Source organism: Poeciliopsis prolifica, unplaced genomic scaffold (assembly GCF_027474105.1).
Source record: "Poeciliopsis prolifica strain line A6 unplaced genomic scaffold, Auburn_PproV2 SCAFFOLD012, whole genome shotgun sequence".
Lineage (NCBI taxonomy): Eukaryota > Metazoa > Chordata > Actinopteri > Cyprinodontiformes > Poeciliidae > Poeciliopsis > Poeciliopsis prolifica.
In genome coordinates, this window is record NW_026562387.1 from 2,931,437 (window position 1) to 2,954,389 (window position 22,953).

The 22,953-nt window shown below is 40.3% G+C and overlaps 1 protein-coding gene across 4 annotated transcripts in view; it reads right to left on the reverse strand.

Moving 5' to 3' along the window:
* The window catches only part of LOC129364582 (partitioning defective 3 homolog), a 343,226-nt gene that overhangs the window by 126,060 nt on the left and 194,213 nt on the right, over window positions 1–22,953 (reverse strand). For all 4 annotated transcript variants that reach the window (XR_008606460.1, XM_055037305.1, XM_055037304.1 and 1 more), the window contains 3 exons: window positions 14,519–14,667; window positions 5,369–5,599; window positions 773–983 (listed from right to left, as the gene is read on the reverse strand). Coding sequence is in view for 3 of the 4 variants with exons in the window: in XM_055037305.1 (XP_054893280.1) it covers window positions 773–983; window positions 5,369–5,599; window positions 14,519–14,667 (591 nt within the window). In the remaining variant the exon portion in view is untranslated. The remainder of the gene's footprint in view (window positions 1–772; window positions 984–5,368; window positions 5,600–14,518; window positions 14,668–22,953) is intronic.

Consider the following 22,953-nt stretch of genomic DNA (forward strand, 5'->3'; position numbering starts at 1 on the left):
ATTTATGCCCTATTAAAATGTGCAGAAAACGAAATAATTAATGGAACTCCGCTGGAAGTTTTTCATGCGACGGGAATGCTGAATTGATACCTGCAGGATGTGAGTTTTATTCGAGTGCAAGTCTGGGAATGCGTCTGCGTCGATAGTCGGTCTATGATCGAAAGCAAATGTTTTTAATGTGCATAATTTATATAAAGCATCCTGTGTGGTTGGATAATAGTAGCGAAAAGATTCAGAGAGAAGAAGTAAAATATATGCTTTTGCTGGAATCCTGCAGTTGAAACAGAAGCTGTTCCAGTCAGGAAGAGGCAACAGAGCTAAGTGATTCAAAGTCGATTTTACCATCTCCAAAGGTCTTTAATTCCCCAAGCGACGTTCGGGCCCCTCCCCATGAGCGCTCGCACCGGCTCTGAACAATGTCTGCTGGTTAACCAATGCTGAGCGATGTGCAAAGAAGGCCCGCGCACATGGGATTATGAATAAAACATGTTGCCCTTATTAAAAATAATCTGGCTCTAAAGTGCCAAAGGCCCTTGAGGTCGATAACCACTTCCCCTCCCCTCGCTTCATAACTCTCACAGGGTTCAAGGAAAAGGGTCCCTGATTAGCGCTGACGACATCCAGAGAATGTATTCAGTCTGTATCATCCGCTGCCGAACGTGTTGTGTGGAATTAAACAAAACAGCGATTGGCGCTCAGGGCAACGCAAACGGAGAGTGACAGGGTGTCGGTGTTGCGTGGGAGCACAGCTTCGGCCCTCTGGTGTCCCTACCTGAACATCTCACCCAGGCCCTTCAGCACACCCTTCTTTGGTTTGTTCTTGACCTTGTCTTTCTCCTTGTCCACGCTCTTGGTTTCCTTCAGCCCGCCCAGCGCACCGTCTTTCTGTTTGTCATCAACCAGCCCGCCGCCGAGGCTGAGGTCATCGCTCGTGGACATCGACTCGAGGCCTGACCGGTAGCTCCCCTCTGTGTCTTCATCCACTGGAAGCACAGAAAAAGTCAGATGGAGTGTTAAATATACAGCAGCGGTACAGACTTGCTGTGCAGTCGCAATGCAATGGGTGAGGATCATCAAAAAAAAGTAACAGTCCTCCTTTGATTCAAGTCTAGTAAAGTATATTTCTGGAAACTTGATTTCAATTTCACCAGCCACAACAAGTCCTAGTTAATGCCAGAATGAAGATATTGCTTAAAGAGAACCTGTCTGACAACATGAAGCATGATATGGAACATTCTTAAACCCTGTAATTAAAACAATTTTCCAGAAAAAAATGCCAAACTTTCTCCACTCATTGTTATTGCAGACATTGTGGTCAATTGGAGTGACCGAGCCATTAGAGGATTTCTTTTTCACATAGAGCTTAGCTGATTTGGATGGATTTTCTCTTTACACACTAATTTTAAAAAGCAGTTCATACAAACTCCTGTTTTTTGTCTCACGACGTTTGTTGATCTGTAACATTTAAGGCACAAAGAGCAAAAGAAGAACCTTAAGAAGGACACATTTAATCACAGCACTTCCACATTGTGAGGAACTTTTACGCAAGCCAAGGCAGCTGAAGAAAATGAAGTGCAACTAAATGAACTTTAACTTTCAGCCGACTCCCTGCAGATCAATGAAGCTGTATTTGAAATCAGCAGACAGCGCCAGTTTTCTTTTATCAGTTGCAGTGCATAACGTCTTTCTTTTAGCAACATCAGAGGAGCCATGGAAAAAAAAGAAAAAAAAAGAAACTGTGTCCCAAAAGGTATAGCAGCTCTGAACAAAACACACTGAATTCATTCGCCTCATTAGAGCAGAATATATTTACATTGTACACCCACTGAGAGTGGAACAGATTTTCACTTAGCTAAGGCGCTCAAGTTATTTCAGTTGTGTGTATTTCACATGGATTACAGAAAGAAAGATAAAAAAAAAAACTCTTCTGCTGTATTTTACGCATTAAAAAAAAGAAAAGAAAAAAAACGCCTTCACGCAAGCGTAAGCAGTAATGATAGTCATGCGAATCTGATTTTTAATTATGTCTGAAGTAATTTTAAACCCGACATCAAACTCAAACCAAACTCCTTAGGTGCTGCAAGGTTGATTAAACCCAAAGTTTTCATCACATCTAATCAGAATCAATGTAGAAAATGTAATTAATCCGTCACTAATTATGCATTTAAATAATCTTGAAGAAGGCTTCTGGGGATCATAATTGCAAATACGACGTGCGCCGAGTTTGGCACGGCTCCCGTCTGCGCTCTGAGGTATGAAGTAGATGTCCCTTAGATTACAATGTATTACACCCATGCATGTCATTGTTCAACTTCTGCTTCTGATATATATATATATATATATATAGAGAGCGCGAGAAAGAAAGAGCGAGAAAAAAGTGCTTATCATGTGGAAAGAAGAGGGAGGCGAGACAAAGATATTTGGCAGCCTACGGAAGGAGAGAGTATGCTGGAATCAGATTTGAAGGATGATCGGGTTTGGCTTTCTTCTTCTTGTGATCTGTGCAGCTATCAGCCTTTTGTTTCAGCTGCCACCTCAAAGGAAACCACCGAAACGGAATGTGAACACAGAGCCCCGAACGGCGAGAACACAAAGGAGATTAGTGTCTTAAATCTGCTGGATTATGCAGCTGGTCTCTGCACACGGCCTCTCGCCTTTGCTTGCACAGGTGCCTATGCACCACATTAGAATGTCTCGGAAAACTCAGTTCGTTTCAACAATTCGATTCAAAAAGTGATTATGTAGTTTTAATAGAAACTTCATGTGTGTGTTTTTTTCCCCCAACTGTTATTGACAGTTTCAATAACAATTGCCTGCTACAATAATAACAAAATGTTTTGTAATATAGAACCGCAGTGCTTGGATCAAGTCATGGCCCACTTAATTGTGAGAAAGAGTGTTGATCTAAGGTTGGTTGAGCTTGTGGTGTCCAAGTATATTAATCAGGGTTTCACCAACTTAAATGTAAGACTTTTAAACATATTTGACATAGTGGCAGTGCGCAGCCGTTTTGCCCAGAATGCATTTAGCATTGTGTGAGTTAGCAAAAGAAGTGAGCGATTGGCAAAGACAAGTCAGCCAGCAAACTGCTGATACATTTCCACCTACCCACACACAAAAAAACTACCTACCTGGCTAACTAGCTGCAAGCTACCGCTTGCTAGCAGTAGGCTTATAGGGTACCTTGTAAAGGCCATGAGTCATTTCTCATACTCGCACTGGATATGGCGGTCTGTTTCGGTTGTGTTTACTGTTGGAGACGGTTCTTCCTCCAGCTGGGTTTGTGATGTCACTGGTTCTAGAAGAGCCAGTGACTTGGATTCATGAATTCCATTTATGAAGACTAAAATGCAACGCTGATCCACTGCCATGGTTTTCTTATGGGAAAGCACAGCAAAAATGACACCTAACAGTTTCTGACTCCTTTAGTAGGCCTCTATGCAAATCAGGTCCAAAAGAGGGTGTTCCCTAGAGTGTGTGCATGTGTCGCATGCAAGTAGCTAAAACAGATAGAGGAACACACAGAATTCTTTATTCCCAACATTACCCAGAATGCCTTGCGCTGTAGTTCATTTTGCTTTTTTGATCCATGCCAGAGTTCAATAGCGCATTCACACCTCCCCGAACCAACCGGACTTTCTTCGCAAATGAACTGGGAGTTGGGTCTGAGCAGAGTAAACAGGGCTGGTGTGATTACCTGAGATGATCCTGGGCACCTGCACACATTCGTATGCGGTTTCCGGATAGGGATCTGCTTGATCCCTCTGTCTGCCGCCTGCTTATCATCCGCTTAAGAACAATGGCGCTGAGTAGCAGCTGTGAGCTGTATCTGGCTAGTGAAATTAATGAGATTAGCAGTGGTGCTAATGTTCCTACCTCTGCTTAATGATGCTGAGCTGCAGATAACACTCTCAATATTTTAATCCAGAACTTCCCAGAGGGCAGCAGATGAACGCGTCTTTCTGCGCACACCTGCAGGTTTTTGTTCATGTTCAAGCTGATTTGAAGTCAATATATATACACATTTATACACTATTAAACATGACAATAAATGACAATATGTTTTCAAAAGCAGGAAAAAAGCCTTCGCCGTCAGTCATGGGAAAGTGAGGCCGGGTAGACTGATTTGATGGGTCTCAAAAAGAAGAAAAAGCTCGACATTTTCAACCGATAGCAGAAGCCTTGATGACAGTGTCAGGAGGCGCACAGATAATTTGCGGCAGGCGACAATCGCCTGAAACATTTTGTCACTTCTCTGAAATCAGCCATTAAACTTTTCTCCCTTGATAATCATAGAGCTTTAAGACGGCCTGTCAGCGAAGGTTGTGAAAGACAAAGAAAATTGCAAGTCATTTCTCTCCACCCATCCCCCCCCCATCACATAAAAAACTTGAGACGATTTTACTTTCTCTATCTTATTCCTTCAGAACAGAACAACACAAAAGCGGCACAAGAGGAAGTGCATTTTCTTGTTTTGTTTTTTTATTTTTGTCCAGCAGAATATCTTGTGGGGACACATTTGCTTTACGTGTTGTTGCCCCCCTCCACACCCATTCCTCCGTTCTTATTTTATGTAAATAAAAGTCTGGGAGCATGTGGAAGGCAGCGGCTTATCTGTCAACTCTGACTATTAACCTCAGTGACGAGCGCAGGCTGGCTGCTTTTATCTAAATTGAAAAACAGAGTTATTTGAATATCATGGGGAGAATGCAATATACTGCAGCAGGGGAAATCGGTTGCTTTCCCCATTTTTCTTTGCAGAGATAAGACTGTATTTAGTGGCTTGCCGACAGAGCTTATGAGAACAAAGCGTTTCAGGCAAATAATTCCTTCTTTTTCAAATGTCCCCCAGCTCTTTTAATGGAATCCTTTAATGGTGAAAGGAAATTTATATCGAGTGATTACTCTTGTGGTGTTGCAGTGTTATTACCTGTCGGAAACTGTAACACGGCTGTCTCTCTGCGTCCTGCGTGAGTGCGTGTGTGTGTGTGTTGTCAATATGCCTGACGACTACAGACACGCGCAGAAATATTTACACCCCTTGAACTTTTTAGCATTTTATCACACACGTCACGGTGTTCTAGTGGGATTTTACAAGACAGACCAACACAATGCAGAATTTTGGGGAGTTGTTGGTGTGATTTTCTGACAAAAGAACTGAAAAGTGTTGACAGACATGTTGAACTTCTTCAGTGTAACACCCCGAAATAAAGATATTTTGCAACAAACTCCCTTTAGAAGAGGCTTTTCGCTTTTTGTTGAAAAGTTACCTATAATTAGTTTTGTCTTATTTCAAGTGTGATAAGATATTTGCAGTAGAAACAGGAACAAAAATAGAATTGTTAAGCGTAAATATATAAATACTCACATGTCTCCACACTGTTTTCTTCCCTTGGTATGAGACCAGCTTTCACATATGACTTGTCGATTGCGGCCCGGAAGCTCTCGTTGCAGCCTCGGCCCCTGATGATGTGCGGATGGATCCTCTGGACGTTGAGCCCGTCGCCCGCGACGACGCCGGCGGCATCTTTCTGGAGACTCTCCATTGAGCTGGACTTTTTTAGACGCGGGGCAGAGTCGATTTGTCGCTCTTCAAAGCCTGCAAAAACGAGTGCGGAGTGTAGAAACAGTCGTGAGATTTTTGGCTTTCAGTGTCAAGCAAGCAGGATTTAGTATGTCTAAACTATGGAACTGGGTCACTTAAATAAATGCTTCATATTTTTGACAAAGACTCCACGTCATTGGAAAAAAGAAAAAGTTAAAGTGTATCAATCAAAATCAGACATAGACAACTTAAGATTGAGGGCTACGAGTGACATAATTCAATAAATCCTTGTAATAATATATTAAATCATACTCAATAAATTAGAATATGCATTCTGACGAGACTTGCTTGTTAGATTAAAAGCATCTTTAAAAATAACCTTTAATTAAACTCTTTCCAGATAATGTGATACTCTAATCTTAAGTGTCACGTCTTCATCGGCTGATTGCGAAATAAAGGCGTGAAAAGAATCGGTTTGTGTGACTGCAATCTGCGTCGCTTGAGAATTGATTCCCGAAATAAACTTTACCAATCTATTTTTTTTTTTTTGTTTGCTCTGTAAATATGTGTGAATCCAACAGAATTACAGATGAAATAAATTAATAAATAAATAAGATTTGAATTGAACTGTTCAAACAATTCCATATACTGTAATAATTTTATAAAAAAATTTAATTTTAACATCTGCAGTGATTTTTTTTTTACTTAACTTCTTAGAGATACATAATAGACTGTATGGGAATCTCACAGCTGTAACAGAGTTTTTACTTCTGCAAATGTCAGACATGGCTGTCAGCTGCAACAAACCAATGAAGAAAATAGATCCCGAGCCTCATGTTGATTAGCTTTTAGCATTGAACCACCACAAATTGTACAATTTCACAGAATACTACAATCATTTATATAAACCGTAGCAATGTCTGAGCAAGGCATTGGGGCTATTACGGCACTTTGTCACCGCGTAGTTATGTGACAACTAAAGTTTGCACGACAACGCAAATAAACAGTTAACACGAACCGTAAATTGTTAACACGATACGACAGAAAGCATTCTGCCTCTTGTACCAGCGAGTTGTGTTCCAGACAGCTGTATTTTTTATTTTTTTAAAGCAATACTTTCGAGAGGTTTGTTTAGCTTATGCAAGCAGAGCCACACTTGGGTATTGGTGTTTCATTTTGTCAGGGAGCATCCATCAGCTACCCGACTTCTCTCCTTATGCAGCGGCTGGTAAACAAGTAGATCTGTTTTCGATTTTCAGTTCCTTCTTCTCCTATTTGACTCAGGGTGCAGCAGGTTACTGTCCAAATAGCATGCGCAAGTAAAGCTTTTTTTAAAAAAACAAACTTTCAATAATAATAGTAACAGTTGTTAGACTTATTGATTCAGAGGCCATGGCATATGCTGAGAAAATGCATTCATAAAGGACGTGCGCCATTAACGTTAGATCAGATAATGAAGGTTTTTGGGTTTTCGACAGCAAATGGCACGATGTGATTTAGTTACTAACACACACATGCAAACAATTTTAGGGACCCCAAAGGAGCAGTAACATTTAAGTGATATGAACAGGATCCATGTCACGTGTAAAGCAGCCTAAATGAGGCGTGTTCGACCACTGCCGGTGATCACATGGACCTCTTGGCAAACAAAACAAACAAGCTAAATGAAAGAAAACTATTTGTTGCTCAGGAAAGCCGCCCCCTAAACATAAAAAAAAAGCAATTCCAGCTGAAAGAATTTGCGGGGTACGACTCTGGCAGGTTTGCGCATTCAAAGACTTTGGCTCATTCTTCTTCACTGAATGGTTTTAATATGACCATATGGTGTTGATGTATGCTGCTCTAAACATTGTGTTTGGCTCCTGCTTTCAGTGGCGCTTGTGGAAATTAGAGCTTAGCTGATGTGGACTGAGCAGCTTCCACAATAACTTCTTTGTTGAATTTGTAATTTTTAGAATCTGCCTTTTGCATATTTGTTAAAACTGTGTGTATGTTTGTCATGAGACAGAAAAGATTGATCTCCTTTACATTCTCCTGGACCTAGCATTGCAGTCTGAAGAAATGCACCGCTCCCAACCAAAAACAACCAATCAGAGCTGGGAGGAGGGTCTCTGCGCTGTCAATCAATCTTATGTAGTGCTGGTAAATGTGCTAGTGGGACTTACTGTTACAAGAAAACTGTTCATCTGCAGTCAGGGGTGGCCATGCTAGCTGGCCTAGCATTGAAAACATGCTATGCTAGCAGCAGCATAATGGAGAGCAAATCTTGGCAAATCCTTTCACATAAGGCAGAATCCTTCCTTGCTTTGTTAGCAACTAACACACAAGTCCTCACTGAGTACCTCACTGTCATGAATGCCAGGTATGGACTTAAGTGGCAAACAAATCAAATAGGCTCAAAGGTCAGCTGCCAGTCACAGGAGTAAACATCGTAATTCTGTACGTCATTAACACAACCTTTCTCCCTTTTTGGTCAATGCTAATTAGACCATGCAATCGATGCCAAAAGCATATAGCAGAGCACAAGGCTGTACCACTGCATAAGGAGATGTCCTACATGCACCTTCATTGACAAAATGCTCAGTAGATCAGGATTACTGCTGCTTCATCCTAAAAGTTTCTTTTTTTTTTTGGAAGCACATAGTTTTTATTTGAATGCTGTTATGGCAAATATGAATACCAACAGAGAATAAACATATTTACAGCACTAACAGAAACAAAATAAGTCTCTCTAACTCACAGACTGTGTGAAGGACAAGAGAGAAAAACTTTCTATTTAATAGAAAAAGCAAAAAAAAGCAAAACCACAACCATACAAAATGTCCCAGCTTAATGGTTCAAATACTAATTACTTTGAAATGTTAAAACCATATTTTTTTCTTTTTCTTCTTTTTAAATAAATAAATAATAAAATAATAAAGGTTGCCACTTGTGAATTCCACAGAGTTCACTCAGTGCCTGTTCAAAGAAACCCAAATGACATCTGCTGTACTTGTACAGGGAATTATCCTCCTGCTTGGTATTCTGCCCTACAATCCTACTCATCATTGTTTCTAGTCAACGCTCTGGATGACTGAGAGGAGCAAAGACCCAAAGAGAATGCGTGAGCGAAGCAAAAGGAGAGAGAGAGAAAAAAAGAGAGAAAGAGAGAGAGACAGTTTGCACACAGACCCAAATGATTCCAAGCTGCCTTTGTTTTGGGGCCCCCGGCTCTCCTGGGAGACTTTGACGGACAGCTCTCTGTATACTGGTCTATTATGTGATTCCTATCACACAACGGGAGCCCCAGTGCTCCGCTGCTCATCGCCTTCGCATTCAGAGGGAAGAAAATACAAATTCCCCCATTTGCATACAGACACGGGTTTGCCACTCCCAACACGTCTGGGGGAGAAATTAAAATGATCAGAATAAGAAAAGAAGACAATCAAATTAAACTGAGAGGAAGTACACCTTGAAACTCATCACGGCTGCAAACAAAACTGGCCAACGTGGTGAGTTATAAACCGTGATTAAGGCCAAGGACAACTAATCGGAGACAACCTATTGCTATTAAGGACTATCAAGGAGATGTGGCAAACTCTATGAATAAATAAGAAGCAGTTATTACAGTGACAGAAGCCCGTGGTATGATTAGAGTGGCTGAGACTATGCTTACCGACCATTATTCACCACAGGTCCTTGCATTCAAAGATCTGTGTACAGACAGGTTCTCCATTACACATAATTTATTCAGAGTTAGCGCTTTACACTGGGCGTTAAAAGGGTAATTAGGGTAAAAATAGCTTCTAAGGGAGTAGTGTAAAGGCCGTGCGCTTGTATCCTGATGAAAATAAGGTGTCTTCGGGTCAGATATGCTATTAGGTCTATCCTAGTGGTGGATCAGTAACACAAAGTAGTACGTCCTCCGGCGGCTTGTACAAGACACACAACATTTGCCTTTATGACCTGAACCTATGCCTGCTATATGAATTAAGGAGGCAGAAAAATTTGCAGTGAACTCTTCAGCAGCTTGTCGCCTCTGTGAAATATGTGTGTCACTTCTGATGCACTTCTATTCTCCACAGTACATGTGTATTGGAATCAAGGGTGTGGAATTTAGTGCTATACTGCATCAGAAAAGCTTCGTTTCTGAAGGATTGCCTGACTATCAAGGAAGGAAGTACAAGTGCTCAGAGTATGAGTAGGAGATATTTGCTACTCAGCCAAACCAGAATTAAGTTTGAACATTTATTTTTACTTCCAACTGGCATTGGAAATGAGGTAATTTGAGTATACCAACAATTCTAGAGAAGTAGCGCGTTAGACCAAAAAAACATAATCCATAGTAACTTGACTAATCGAGAGATCAAGATGTGAAAGACTCAGTTTGAAATTGATAATGAGGCAAGAAAAGAATGCCCACATTGTTTGAGAGGGATATAAGGGCTTGGACAACATCTTTGGAGTTGCAGACAGAGGTACTAGTCCTAACTCTGGACTCAAGAGGGAACTGTAGAGTGTGAACCAACTATTAAAGGATAACACTCATTCCCCCTGTGAGAAAGTCCACTACATGGTATTGAAAAGGAAGCTCAAAACCATTTATCTGACCATGGAAGAGTTAGACAATACGGTAGACTTGATCTTTACCCTAACAAGGTCATGAGGGTTTGCTTGTCTGGTCCACATGTCTCTTGTGTCTTTCAAGGCTTTTTATAGGTGCTGTTGGAGTATGGAGAAGCAGAACTGTTTTTAAGAGCTGCTGTGTCTGCTCCTTGAACCCAAAAGCAGAAATGTTGATTTACAAATTCTTCTATTAACCTTCACCCATCAATAAGCTTCCGCTGCAGGGTGGATGGGTTTTACCTTAGGCAAAAGCTTAAGAGTTTCATCAATCATGTTGTCACAGTAGATCCCCTTCTCCTCCGCATCGAGAGGACTGAGTTGAGATAATTTGGGTAATTGGTGAGGATTCTTTTCAAGGCAGGTCCCATTGGCAGAAGTCTCATGAAAACTCAGGTGGTGGATTGTGTTTTTTGTAACCAACTGTTTTAACTGCGCTGTTGTCAGGACACTCTTGTAAAAGAGATCTCTGATCTCAAAGAGTTTTATTCTGGTTAAACAAAGGTTAAAGAAGAAGGTATTTTATATGCTTTCTGGCCCAGGAGAGTGTAGGGATCCCCAGAGTACACTGGAGAGAATTGGACAGAAGGTTATACAGACAGATGGACAGAGCTAAGAATGTTTTTTATAGCTGACATGATGAACTCCACCGTTAAGACCAACTTTTCATTACAAATACCTGTGTGTTAAAAACTGCCTGTGTTAACGGGCCGTCTGTGTTAATGTAATTCTGAAAAATAAAGAGTCTGATTATGAGGGATCAATTGCAAGAGCTGAGGAGGCCAACCGGCTAAGAAAATCTACTTTCAGAAAAAGCCTCTTCACTGCCTGGCTCTCTTTGGTCCTCCATACTTCTATGAGCATTAAGTGTTTTTTTTCTGCTTTGTTTTTTTTAAATTTGCAGCCAGAATGAGCACAATGGCGCTGGCATCGGTTGCCCGTTCTGTACTCAATATCACAAAAGTCTCTCTCAGCAATATGAAAAGGAAAAAAAAAAAACTAATTTAACTATGCGGCAATTACATCAACACTCTTCACTGTGAGAGTGTAAAGGGGCCACAATCCCACATCCAATAAATAGTTATTTCTGATCTGGTTATGAAAAAAGAGAATAAGCCTGTTTTTCCTCCATTCTCTTCATGACCTGCAGACCCACCAGAACGCTTGTCTGAAATAATGATGACAGTGTATCAAGCGCTAGCTGCTCGCTCCCAGTGACCCCTGTGTTGCAGCTAATCTCATCGGTTTGTACTTAACAACCCGCCACCTTATTAGTTAGTGCACTTGATGCCACGTTACCAAGCACACGCAAAGCAAAAGAAGGCCGAGTCAGAATGTGAAGGATGGATTCAATTATCCAAATAGAAAAGATCTTACACCTGATGTAAAAACCTGTCCATCATGAGGCTTACAAATGCCTGCGATGAGATAATGTATTAATACTGGAAGATGGCCCATCTCACATCTTTCTTTCCCCCTCCCTTCTTCGCTTAATCTTGACACATATAAAGCAACAGGGAGTCTGACAAGTTTGACATATTTCAGTAAAGGCAGGCCTCAAAGTCATGTGATCTGTATGCTGAATTGAGTATGGAGACTTCAAACGTGGTGAAAGTGAAGGGAGGGGGGGAAACAAAACGGGGGAAAAAATTGAACGTTGTGGATTGAGTATATGAGGAGCGCCTAAAAACCGTAGGACTTGCAGTGAATCTGAACAAAATCGGAGAAAAATCGAAAATATCTACAGTAGCTCGCAAAATTATTCATACACATTGAGCTGTCATATTTAGCTAAGTGAAGTAACGCAGGATTTTATTTGGGTTCTATGTGATAGTTTAACAGCAAATGAAGTAAAATGAAGGAAATATACAATTTGTATTGTTTATTTGACATAAATAAAAATGTGAAAGGTGTGTCATTTATTCCCCTCCACCCCCACAAAACCTTTCAGAAACATCTTTTTATTACAATAAAGCAGCAACTTTTGACAATATTATAATCTCTTTTGCATTGTTTAATTTCATTGTTGTCTTATGCATTTTAATTGATTTGGTACAAAGTTATGATGTTTTTTATTTAATTTATTTAATGTAAAGCACTTTATAATGGGCGTAAAAGGCTGTACATCACTATCATGTTACACATGTACAAAGGTCAGTACATTAATACACTTTTAGACAATGACAATCCTTTGAATATTTTTTTTCCTGCTGTAACAGTGTTTTTTGTGTAGCTAATTTTAGCAACGAGGCAGTTCAAAGTGCTTTACATCAAAAATAATCTCAAAAATAGAAAGTCATAAAAACAACATGCAGTCGTCAACTGAGAAACCAGTAACAAGCATTGCATTTTGTTGAGTGCCTTCGTCAAAATCATCGATACACATCAGATGTTTTGGTCAGTGATCCAATAGTTATGGTTCCAAAGCAACTCTAAACATCTAAAACGAGAACCTTCAATAAGGTAAAAGTTGATACTTATTCAAATGCAATGAAATATTTCAGAAATTCAAAATGTGACTGCAACACGCTGGTTTTTTTTTCTTCTTTTTTTTACTCTCATCTGAATTTAAAAGCAGGTTATGGTAAACTGAAGTCTGAGTTTGAGAGATAGAACAAAAGCCTCAAGCTATGCAAGCCTGACAAGGACGCCGACAATAAATTAAGAACGAGAAGCACCTTCACCAAATAAAAACACACATAAAACAGATGTTATGCATGTTGCACGCTAAAGAACTCCTGGTGTTAATACAGATATGTATTAAAGCACAATTATTTGCTGCTTCGTCACGTAAAGTTGTAGCCACAGCTATCATAACACAGACGAGATAGGAGGAGTGCTACTTCTAGTTTCTTCTCGTGACACACCCGTACAATAATAATTCAACAACTATAGATCAATAAGATTGGGTATAAGATGAGACAGGCACCACAGCGTGAGCAGATGACCCAGTTTCAGAAGAAAGACACCCCGCCGGCTTCGGCTAATCAAATTGACGAATAAATGGCGGCTCCAGTTTAGTACAATTATGGATCTTTTTTTTTGATGAAATGTGTTGATAAAATATGCATTTGCACTGAAGACAAACAGCGTCATTACGGTGAGTTATCTTAGCATCCTGTCTTTTCTGCTCTCTTCCTGTTCTCAGGAGCGACACTCAATTACATTTTCAACACACAAAGCGCATAATGGAAACCAATTTAATGCGACGAGTGAAACCAACCCAGTGACCTCTTATTAACATCTTCCTAAGCAGCTTTATGTTGGAAACCCGGTCCCTGAACTTGATGGAGAAACCTGCAGACTGCTGACTGATGTAATTAAACACGGATCCGAGAGAATCCGCAGGGAAAAGTTCTGTGCAATTACCGTCTTCACAGTTAAAGTTCACCGAACATGAACAGTTAAGATTTAAAGAAACTCTAAATACATGAAGCAGCAAACAGTTTGTTTTAAGCAGATTGTTCTCAATAAAAGCTCGTCTCCAGTGTTTCAATTTCCAAGCATGGAGTTCTAAATAAAGAATTACGACTTGGAAAACATGAATCAACAAGATCAACTTGTTGAAAAATGAAAAATATCTCCTGCTTTTGAATTGAATTGAATGTCAAATACATATTAGCTACCAGGCTATGCTCACATCAACACTCTTTGGTCTGGAAGCAGTTGCAAGAAGAACAGAGATGAAATATTTAACCACTCAACATGATTGAGATTAAAAGAGAAAGCCAGAAGAAACAACAGCTGTCTTCAAAAGCTGACTGTATGTTTTATGGAGGCAATTGTTGAATCCCAGGTGCACAAAGGAGCGTTATCACATGTACTTCCTTCAAGACGCTGTTAAAATGTTATAATCGTCGCAGCGCCCAAGAAACTCAAGCATCAGTGACGACATCCAACCCCCAAGACTATCTGTATTGTCGATGTTATTGGTTTTATTTATTTTTTCACTTTTATTGTTATCAAAATGAAAATATTGTGATAAAACATTAAGTCCATATTGCCACTTCCTACTGGCATTTTCTCCATTATTTATAAGCAGTCTGTGTACTCCAAAGCACTTAACACTAAAAACATACAGGATATGGGTTTTTTTTTTTTTGTTAAATTATCCTAATCAGCTGCACATTTCTGTCAATCTCTGTATGCTAATTTTATAACTAGTATTGTTTTATCGTATGTTCTAATTGAATGATATGTTTTTGGTTTTTCATATTTTAATCTAAGTGAGAATCTAATGCGGGACAATAATTTACACTTCTACTCTATTCTATTAGACGGAAAACTATTAAAGCCCTCGGGGAATCTAAAGGTGAAATGCGTTTCATCAGTCAAGCAAAAGCTGCAAGGGTTAAGTTCCCTAGAACTTACCAAGATCCATGCTTTTGGACTTGCGGTTCTTGATGATGTCCAGATGAGCCGGGCTCTCGTACTGCTTGGTGCGCTTCTCTGACATGCTCTGGCGGGCGAAACCCTCCCTCTGGAAGGAGGCATCGGGCTCTGCGTCCGGACTCAGAGAGCTGTGGACCATCGGGATAACAACGGGAAGAAACAGAGAGGCAGATTAAACATGACGTTAACGCAGTTTACTTGATTGCAGGACAAACGTCTTTAAATGTGCATCACGTTTTGGCCTCGCCTGCTATACGGCCGAGGAATAAAACTGACCTATTAATATTTACACAACCACAAACCTCGGCCCAGTCACCATGAGATAATGAACATCGACATTCAATGCTCACACTTGCATATATATGTTTACACACTGTTTCATCTTTCATTTCAATGACTCTTTTTAATGAAGGGCACCTCCACCTCTGCCTACGTTTGGAATAATTAGAAAAGAGGAGGCTATGTGGCACCCCGGTGAGGTGAGAGAGCTCCAGGGTCAGGGCCACTCAATTCCCATCCGCCCCCCTGCCTACCACCACCACCACCCTCTAAACGTGTATGTCTGGAGCGTGACAGAATCCAACCCGCTTCAGAGAACTCCCTTTAAGATCTACAGTATCTCTGTCTGGATCTTAATTAAAAGAAAATCAGAAGGGAGTTAAAAAAAGGAGGTAGTGAGAGGAAGAAATATAATTATGTTGCCATTTACTCAGAGACAAAATAATTGATAACAAATGGTGTTATCACTATCACATGTTTTCGATTCTTTCAGTGATAATATGCAGAACATGTCGGAGGTTTACATACATTCATTCATTCATTCAGTCAATTATGCATGTTCAACTAGTAGGAGACGAGGGGGGCATAATTATTGAGCATACACTTTCAATTATTCTGGAAAAGAAAATTAGGTGTAATGTTTGAATTTCCTGAATGCTTTAAATTGAAAACGGGGTCAAAATTACACATAGTTGCCTACATATACACATAAAACTCCACTGCTGTGGTCACTTTGCAGAAAAACCATACTTATTTTGAAGTGGGCTTTAATTCCAACTGGATATTTTACCACTACTCATTATATGAATATGAAAAGCTTGTTTAAATCTGTTAGTTTCCTGGCACAGGCCAACATTTTCTCCGCAGGGTTGAGTTGAGAGTAATTCTACAGCTTAATGTTAGCCAATTTATGATGTGTTATGTTCTATGTTGTGGGATCATTGTCCTGTTATAGACATCAGCTGTTACCAAGTTTCAACCATCCAACTGCAGTTCGTCTTTAATCCACAGGCTTTGTGAAAAGGAGGCAATGAGCCGATCCATGTGGGAAGTTGCAAAATTTACAAGGTGCCGGTTTTGGGGAAAGGTGTTTCTGTTTCGGTCGGCACCTTCTCCATCTATGCTGATTTTCAACTCGCATAACTGTTTCAGCGTCTTTCGGTTCATAATCAGCTCCAGCCTCAGTGATCCCTGGATTTTTTTTTTTTTTTTACAAAACATCCTCACCAATATCCTTTCATCTGAAGGTGCCAGTTGAAGTCAGATGGTTGGAACTTAGACATAAGTCATAAAACACAGCTGGCGTGCCCAACAGGAAAATGTTGCCAAACATGTCAAAGCTGGTTTTGGAATATAATATATAAGCAGGCTATCATTAGGAGTCTGTAATGTTCCTATTGCCTCAATTCTATGGAGGATAAAGGAACTACTTTTATAAAAACCAAGGGTGTGCCAGAAGAAGATGTGTTTAAATGAACTTTATCAATTTGCCAAGAAAAAATCAGTAAGAATTATGGCGTGGTGGATTGAATTTCTACAGTCCTTCTCTGCCAATCGCTTAATGCATTTTACGTTACAGCTACATTCACCCAATGGCAATTTATGGTTAAGTTGCCTTGCTTAGGGGCATATCAGCACGAGGAATCTGGAATTAAATCTGCAGCTTTCGGACGGTGCGATGACAACTCTTTCCAACCAAGCCACAGTTACAATGGCAACTGTTGTGGCCATGCTCAGGGATAAAAAATTGTTCAGGTTTTTGTCACACATCTGACCAAATATTACTGGTTAAGCATGTACGTATGAGTTTAAACCTGTGTCAATTAGAATAGGACCTTTGATTATTACAACATTGGCTTTGTGGTGTGCATTTCTTCAGACTTCCTATGTGTTCACGTATGGTAAACATAATATCTCATTCTTGTGCTTTCACCGATTTTAAAGATACTCTTCAAACTGTCTTTCCTATCTTTTTTACAGGTGAATGTTTGTTCTTCAAGCCAGGGTGGTCAGGAACAACTCAGCTCTGCTGCTGAAGTGCACAGCGCAGCAGAGACACATGAAGTATAAATAAAGGGCGGTAGAGAGGTTGTTGCGATGCATGAAGCATCAATACCGAAAAGACCCGACAGCATAGACATTTATATTCATCTCCTTGGCAACTACCAGTAGGAGTAACTCCATCACACGTTCTTCAATCCTCTGTCTGAAGACTTGTTCTCCCTTTCCTGGCCTTACAGCTTTCAAGCCCGTGAGCTGCAGAAGGTCACGTCAATCAATAGAAATGAACATTTACTGCATCACTCAAAAAATGCATCATGAAGAAGGGAAAAACATATAAGCTGCAATTTGACTGTGAGTCACGAGGCCAACTGACATGAAAATTAAATGCTACCTATAGTTTGGAAAATGCGGTGAGTCTAAAATGTCTTGTGAAGGTGCAAAATATTAGAAATGTGTTTTTGAAGAAAATCCTCTTAGAGCAGCCTTTGTTCTGAGCTTTTTCCCCTTCAGAGCTGATGGCACTTGTTTGCATTTAAATCATTCTTTTTAAGGATGTCAACCCTATTTAACAAAATACCTGCTTTGTGTGTAACAGAGGGACTGGCATCAACTTGTCACTTCGCCATCGACCATACCTGACAATTCTAACTAAGATCAGACTGCCGCGCAGGGCCAACTCCAGATGACACAGGAAGAGAGTGAGGCGGAGCGGGGAGAGGGGAATGACAGCACAGATGTATTATTCATTTATTCATCATCTTTCGCTTTTTTCTCCTGTCATCATTCCGGGGGCTCACAAAATCAGCTTGCCCTCTATTTTCCTACTTCCACAAATGTCATTTGTCAGAGCATGACTGAGACAGCGCCGGCTAGAAAGTGGCACATTTTCACCCGGCATTTAGAATGAATTCACTCTTACTCCTGTTGTTTCACCGGAACAATCGAACACGTGCAAAAGACGAGGACAAAGTAAGAGGCCCGCAGACGCACTGCTGCTCAGTTATAGAGACTTGATGAATGTGTGACCATTTGGGGGAATAATTATGCAGACAAATGGTCAGCATCCAGCGTGTCTGGGTGAAACTGGTGAGAAATATGTGGGCAGTAGGAGTGAAGTTCAGCGAGAGAGCTCTGCAGTGGTGTCAATTCGCTTAGTGGGGAATCAAATTTAAGCTGGCAACTGTTTTAGTGCCGCTTTTGATTGAATATGAAACACACAGAGGAATGACTAAATGCACAGCGTGAGAGCCTTCAACAACCTGATGAGAAAAAAGGAAATTGTATTATCAGAACCACCAGCTGTCTCGGCTCCCACTGATTGTTTTCGGCATAGTGGTGCCAATTCCGCTAAACAGCTTTGATCAGAAGATGCATAAATCTTTCGGGGGTGGGAGGTATTATGCAAAAATTGACTTTTTTTGAGCTTGATGTCTTAATGATCTCTTTCCCTCATCAAACACATACCTGGAGTGTTGCTTCCACTTTTTCATGCGTGTTTCAGGAATCCTTGAATCTCCCCTGGCAACCATTCAGAAGTGACTAAACGACTGTTCATACAATACATCACCAATTTACCCAAAGCTCCACCTCGGAGCTTCGGTCCAAAGTTCCACCAGACTAGAGGCAGCAACAATTAGCAAACACCTGGTAGAACTCATCACGCGAACTACGCCCCCAAGAATGGTTGGAAACAGCATCACTGGAGAACCACTGTGAGAGAGCCAGCTGAAGAGGGCGTGTCCAAAGAGACAGGAGGTTCTTAAAGAGACAGAGGTAAATTTCATGTTGCCAGATACGGGTATGATACAAAGTCAAATTTCTTTCAACATGTTTTGGATCTGCACAGCTTTTTTATTTATAACAACTGAAGGCAGCATGGTTACTTGGTTGTACTATAAAATGGCATTATGTGACTGGAAAATACATAATATCCCTTTTAAAATAGTAAATTGTAAAAGTAATATTTTCTACATACTGTAAGCAAAGCCCTTGACTCCAACACATTTAACATTCTACTTGGTTTATTTTTAGAACAAACATGTCACTGACCCTTAAGCAGCCAAACATTTGCAGATGCAGCAGAGTAATTAACTGCAGACTACATATTTCCCTGTAGAGGTGGCTTCTTGTAAATAGATTAAATACTTAAGGAGACTTGGAATATGTTTGCCACAACCCTGAAACATGCTTCCTATTATACCCTTAGAAAAAAAAACAAAAAACAAAATCTGTTGGAAAGAAAACCCAAAAGAACAGGACCTTGACCATATAGCTAATTCTCACGAGTTAGATAATTTAGTTACCGATTTGGATGGTTGGTCCCCCACATGCCTCTAGCCCATTTTTAATAGGCTGCCAAAGCTAGAGAGATCATACATTTTCCCAATTTCTCCTTCCATAAGCAGATTTTAAAAGCATTTTTTTGCCAATACTGAGCAGATGGTTTCCTCTCCATTTAAAGTTCACCCATCATCTAAAATTAACCAGAGCCGAGTATTGCTCACAGGCAAAACCACAACTTCCACTTGCATTTTGCATTAGCGTTCCCATCTCTGCCTTCCTCGCAGGAAATGAAAATGTGTCAAACTGCACAGTGGCCTTGTCGCAAAGTGGCGCTTGCTAAAAGCTCTCTGCGCTGACAATCACCTTACAGTGAGTTTACCTATAATTAGCTTATGCGCAAAATACGAACTTGATTAAAAATATATACATGCATAGAACACCCATCTTATTGTGAATAAAAGGTAAAAGTCCTGGAAAATATTTACATGCGTCAAAACCAGGATAGGAGAGAAACCAGAGAAATGTTCCCCAGAGGTTTGAGTGCTCTGATTCAGCTGACTGGATGGCTGAGCTGCTGATCGCTGGGCTGCCTTCAGTGCATAAGGCATTACATGTGAAGTTGCTACAGACGTGCACAAGAGGACAACCAGAAAAAAAAAAAAAAAAACACTTTTCATTCACCTTCAGGAAACGGTGACCTGATTCAGACCGTTTTCAAACTGACTAGCGCTGAAGTGGGACAGACTGGTAACAGGACAATAAAAGTAATAGTTGTTTTTCTCAGCGGCAAAATGCTACACGCCACAACCTTACCAAGTTATGTTGACAAGATTCTTTTGTGTAGAAGTTGTTACTAAAGGAAGAAGACTTAGCCATGAATACTTGGTAGATGTGTTTTTGATTTTTTCTGGGTGGATAAGTGGGTTTTCTCCTGGTACTCTGGCTTTCAGTGGGTGCATGAATACATGCATTTGTTTTGTTCGGTGTTTCCTCCGATTATATAGTGTGCAATTCGACATTTTGAAAATAAATCTGCTGAATGGCAAAAATGCCAAATTCAAAAAAACATGATATAAAATGGGGATTAGAGATGTCTGCATGTCATCCAAGTTGCAAGAAAGCACTCAAACCTTGCAAGCAAGAAAGCACAACTTAAGTCTTAAGTAAAACATAAGTTGACAACAGAAAGGATGGACTGAGTACAGCAAAGTTGTTCTATTATACTATTATGATTCCAACCTCTGTCATAGGTTTGCAGAGGACACACACCAAGCCAACTGTTTTTGTAATGCTAGCTTTGCCAACAGCTGTAAAAAACAAAACAAAACAAAAAAAAAAACTATTCACCAACACTAGATATTCCCTACTAATTATATCTCTTGTCTCTTGTTTTGAATGTCAGAAATGCTGCAAATCACATCCTCTTCTGCTGCGGTTCCTAAACAGAAACCAGCGTTGCCAGAAATCACTTGCCATAAAAATCCTTAGCGAACAAGTTGCATTCTCACAAATATTGATATTCAGCTGCAGCACAATCAAAGAGGCACAGTGTGCCACGTGTCGCCGCCACACCCTGAGCATTGTGCAGCGAGCTGGAGATAAACACAGGGAGGGGGACTGAAGCAACGAGAACATTCATGACATGTTTCCAGCAGCAGCGTTCCAGTGAAACGTACTCAGTATGCACTTGTGGCAATTCTGGAAAAAAAAAAAGAGAAAAGAACGGATGTGTGGAAATGTGTGTTACCTGACAAATACAGTCACGCCCCAACCGACATGAACTTTTCAGATTAGTCAAATAGCACGCATGTGGGCGTGTGTGTGTGTGGGTGTGTGTGTGTGTGTGGGGGGTGTGTGTGTGTGTGTGTGTGTGTGTGTGTGTGTGTGTGTGTGTGTGTGTGTGTGTGTGTGTGTGTGTGTGTGCACTACAGGCATTTTTTGCATTTCTATGTCATTATGTTGATAACTTGATGAGAAAAGCTTGAGCTTAATGGAGCACTAGGGGATCTTAGTTACCCTGCTGATTATAGAGACTATTAGGGAGTCAACCCAAGTAGGCAGTCTGCCTGCAAAGTTTGTTTGCTCGGGTCTGTGTGGACCTTTTTTCCACTTTATATGTTAATTTGTGAAATTGTTTACCAGCCACTGTGTATCTAAACACTCGCGAGACTGCGCGCGTCTGTGTGTTTGTGGGTGTGAAAAAATAAATAAATACAAAAAATGTCTGCCTGTATGTTTGACTGGAATCCTTTTCCATTCTGGCTGGTTGACAGCCTGTATCAGGGCTGCCTGCAAAATGATGTCTCCACCTGTGACATCTCATAGAGACGGAGGAGGACACAGTCTAGTTCACTCTCCCTCTCTCACACCGTCTCCCTGGTTGTCCGATTCGCCGCTCTCTTAACTTAATAGGAGCTGACACCCGCGTCTGCTGCGTCCAGCAGAAAGGTCCAGATCGCACTAACCGCTGCTGCAGAGCTCCCACTTGGTTTCTATTGTTCTGGATTATTTTTCTAAGGATTTCATGATAATCTCTTGCCATTTTTTTTTTTTTTTTTGCTTATATTCAGATTTCCGTAAGGTCCGAAGCCTGAATTCATTTCACAATATATATAAATCAGTACACACAAATAATGAAACAAGACAGGCTTTCACTGCCTGCACAGTGAAAGCCGGTCAAGACCTTAGAGTATTTTTTGTCTCTTTTTTGTGTAAATATTTTGAAATAAGACTAAATTAACTCTCAACTAATATTTTAACAACACTTTTTTTTTTAAGTCAGTAATTCCTTAACATTTAGTGAAAAGTAATAGTTCCGCCGGCAGATTATTTCCATAATGATCCATCTTCTTCCTTGTATAAGTGAAATAATATGCCTATGGAGATACCGCTTTTTAAAAATCAACATAAATAAACTATTGATTTAAAACAACTCCCAGTGCCTTGCTAAAAAAGATATTTGTAAGTTAGCCTTTTATTGAAGGTACAATGTTGGTGTAAATATACCAAGTTTAGCAAAATGCTAATTTCCATTCATAGTCCTATAAAATCAAACAAAACTCAAGCATTCATACAATTTAATAGATAAAACTAAAAGAAACAGCAGAACCAATAACTGTATATAGTCGGGAAAGCCTGTTTTAGGAGCATTATATTACAATTATGATTATCTTTTACACCTCCAAAGCTTACAGTATGTGTGCCACAAAAATAATAACCAAAAACACAAACATAAGTCCTTGAGTTCTAGATTATAATACAGTCTTTAAAAGTTAATGATTTATCAGAACTCTGCTTTTGGCACAAAGTCTTTTGTGTTCGGCATCAAAACTGGGAGAAGCTTAAGAAAAGAACAAAAATCACTGTGAGTTCATAGACGAAAGGGAGAGGATGAATTTCTGAGAAGAGAGACACTTTCATTCCTCCCTCAATCAAAGGCAGGATGCTGCAGCGCTCCTTTTGTCTCTAAAACTTCTCCTAAGCAGACACTTGCGCATGTTTTGTCACAGAAAAGCTGAAAAGTCTTTTTATTTTATTGCTCCTTAAAGACAAAGTTGGTAGCGTTTCAGTAAAAAGGCCAAGACGGCGAAAATAACACTTCAGGCCGTAGATTCAATGCGGTTCGCTGCACACCTGACAGGACAGACCCGTCGAGAACCCTCGACTCAAATGTTTTTCCTAGATCTTGATTTAGGATTTAGGACATTCAGACAGCACGGGTCTGAGTGCAGCGAGAAAACACACACGCCCTTATGAAAGCACAACTGCGCTCCATCAGCTCCTCAGACAGAAACCAGGCAGAGAAAAGAATCATCCCTATTTTTCCTGTTTTACTCGACTAAATCTCC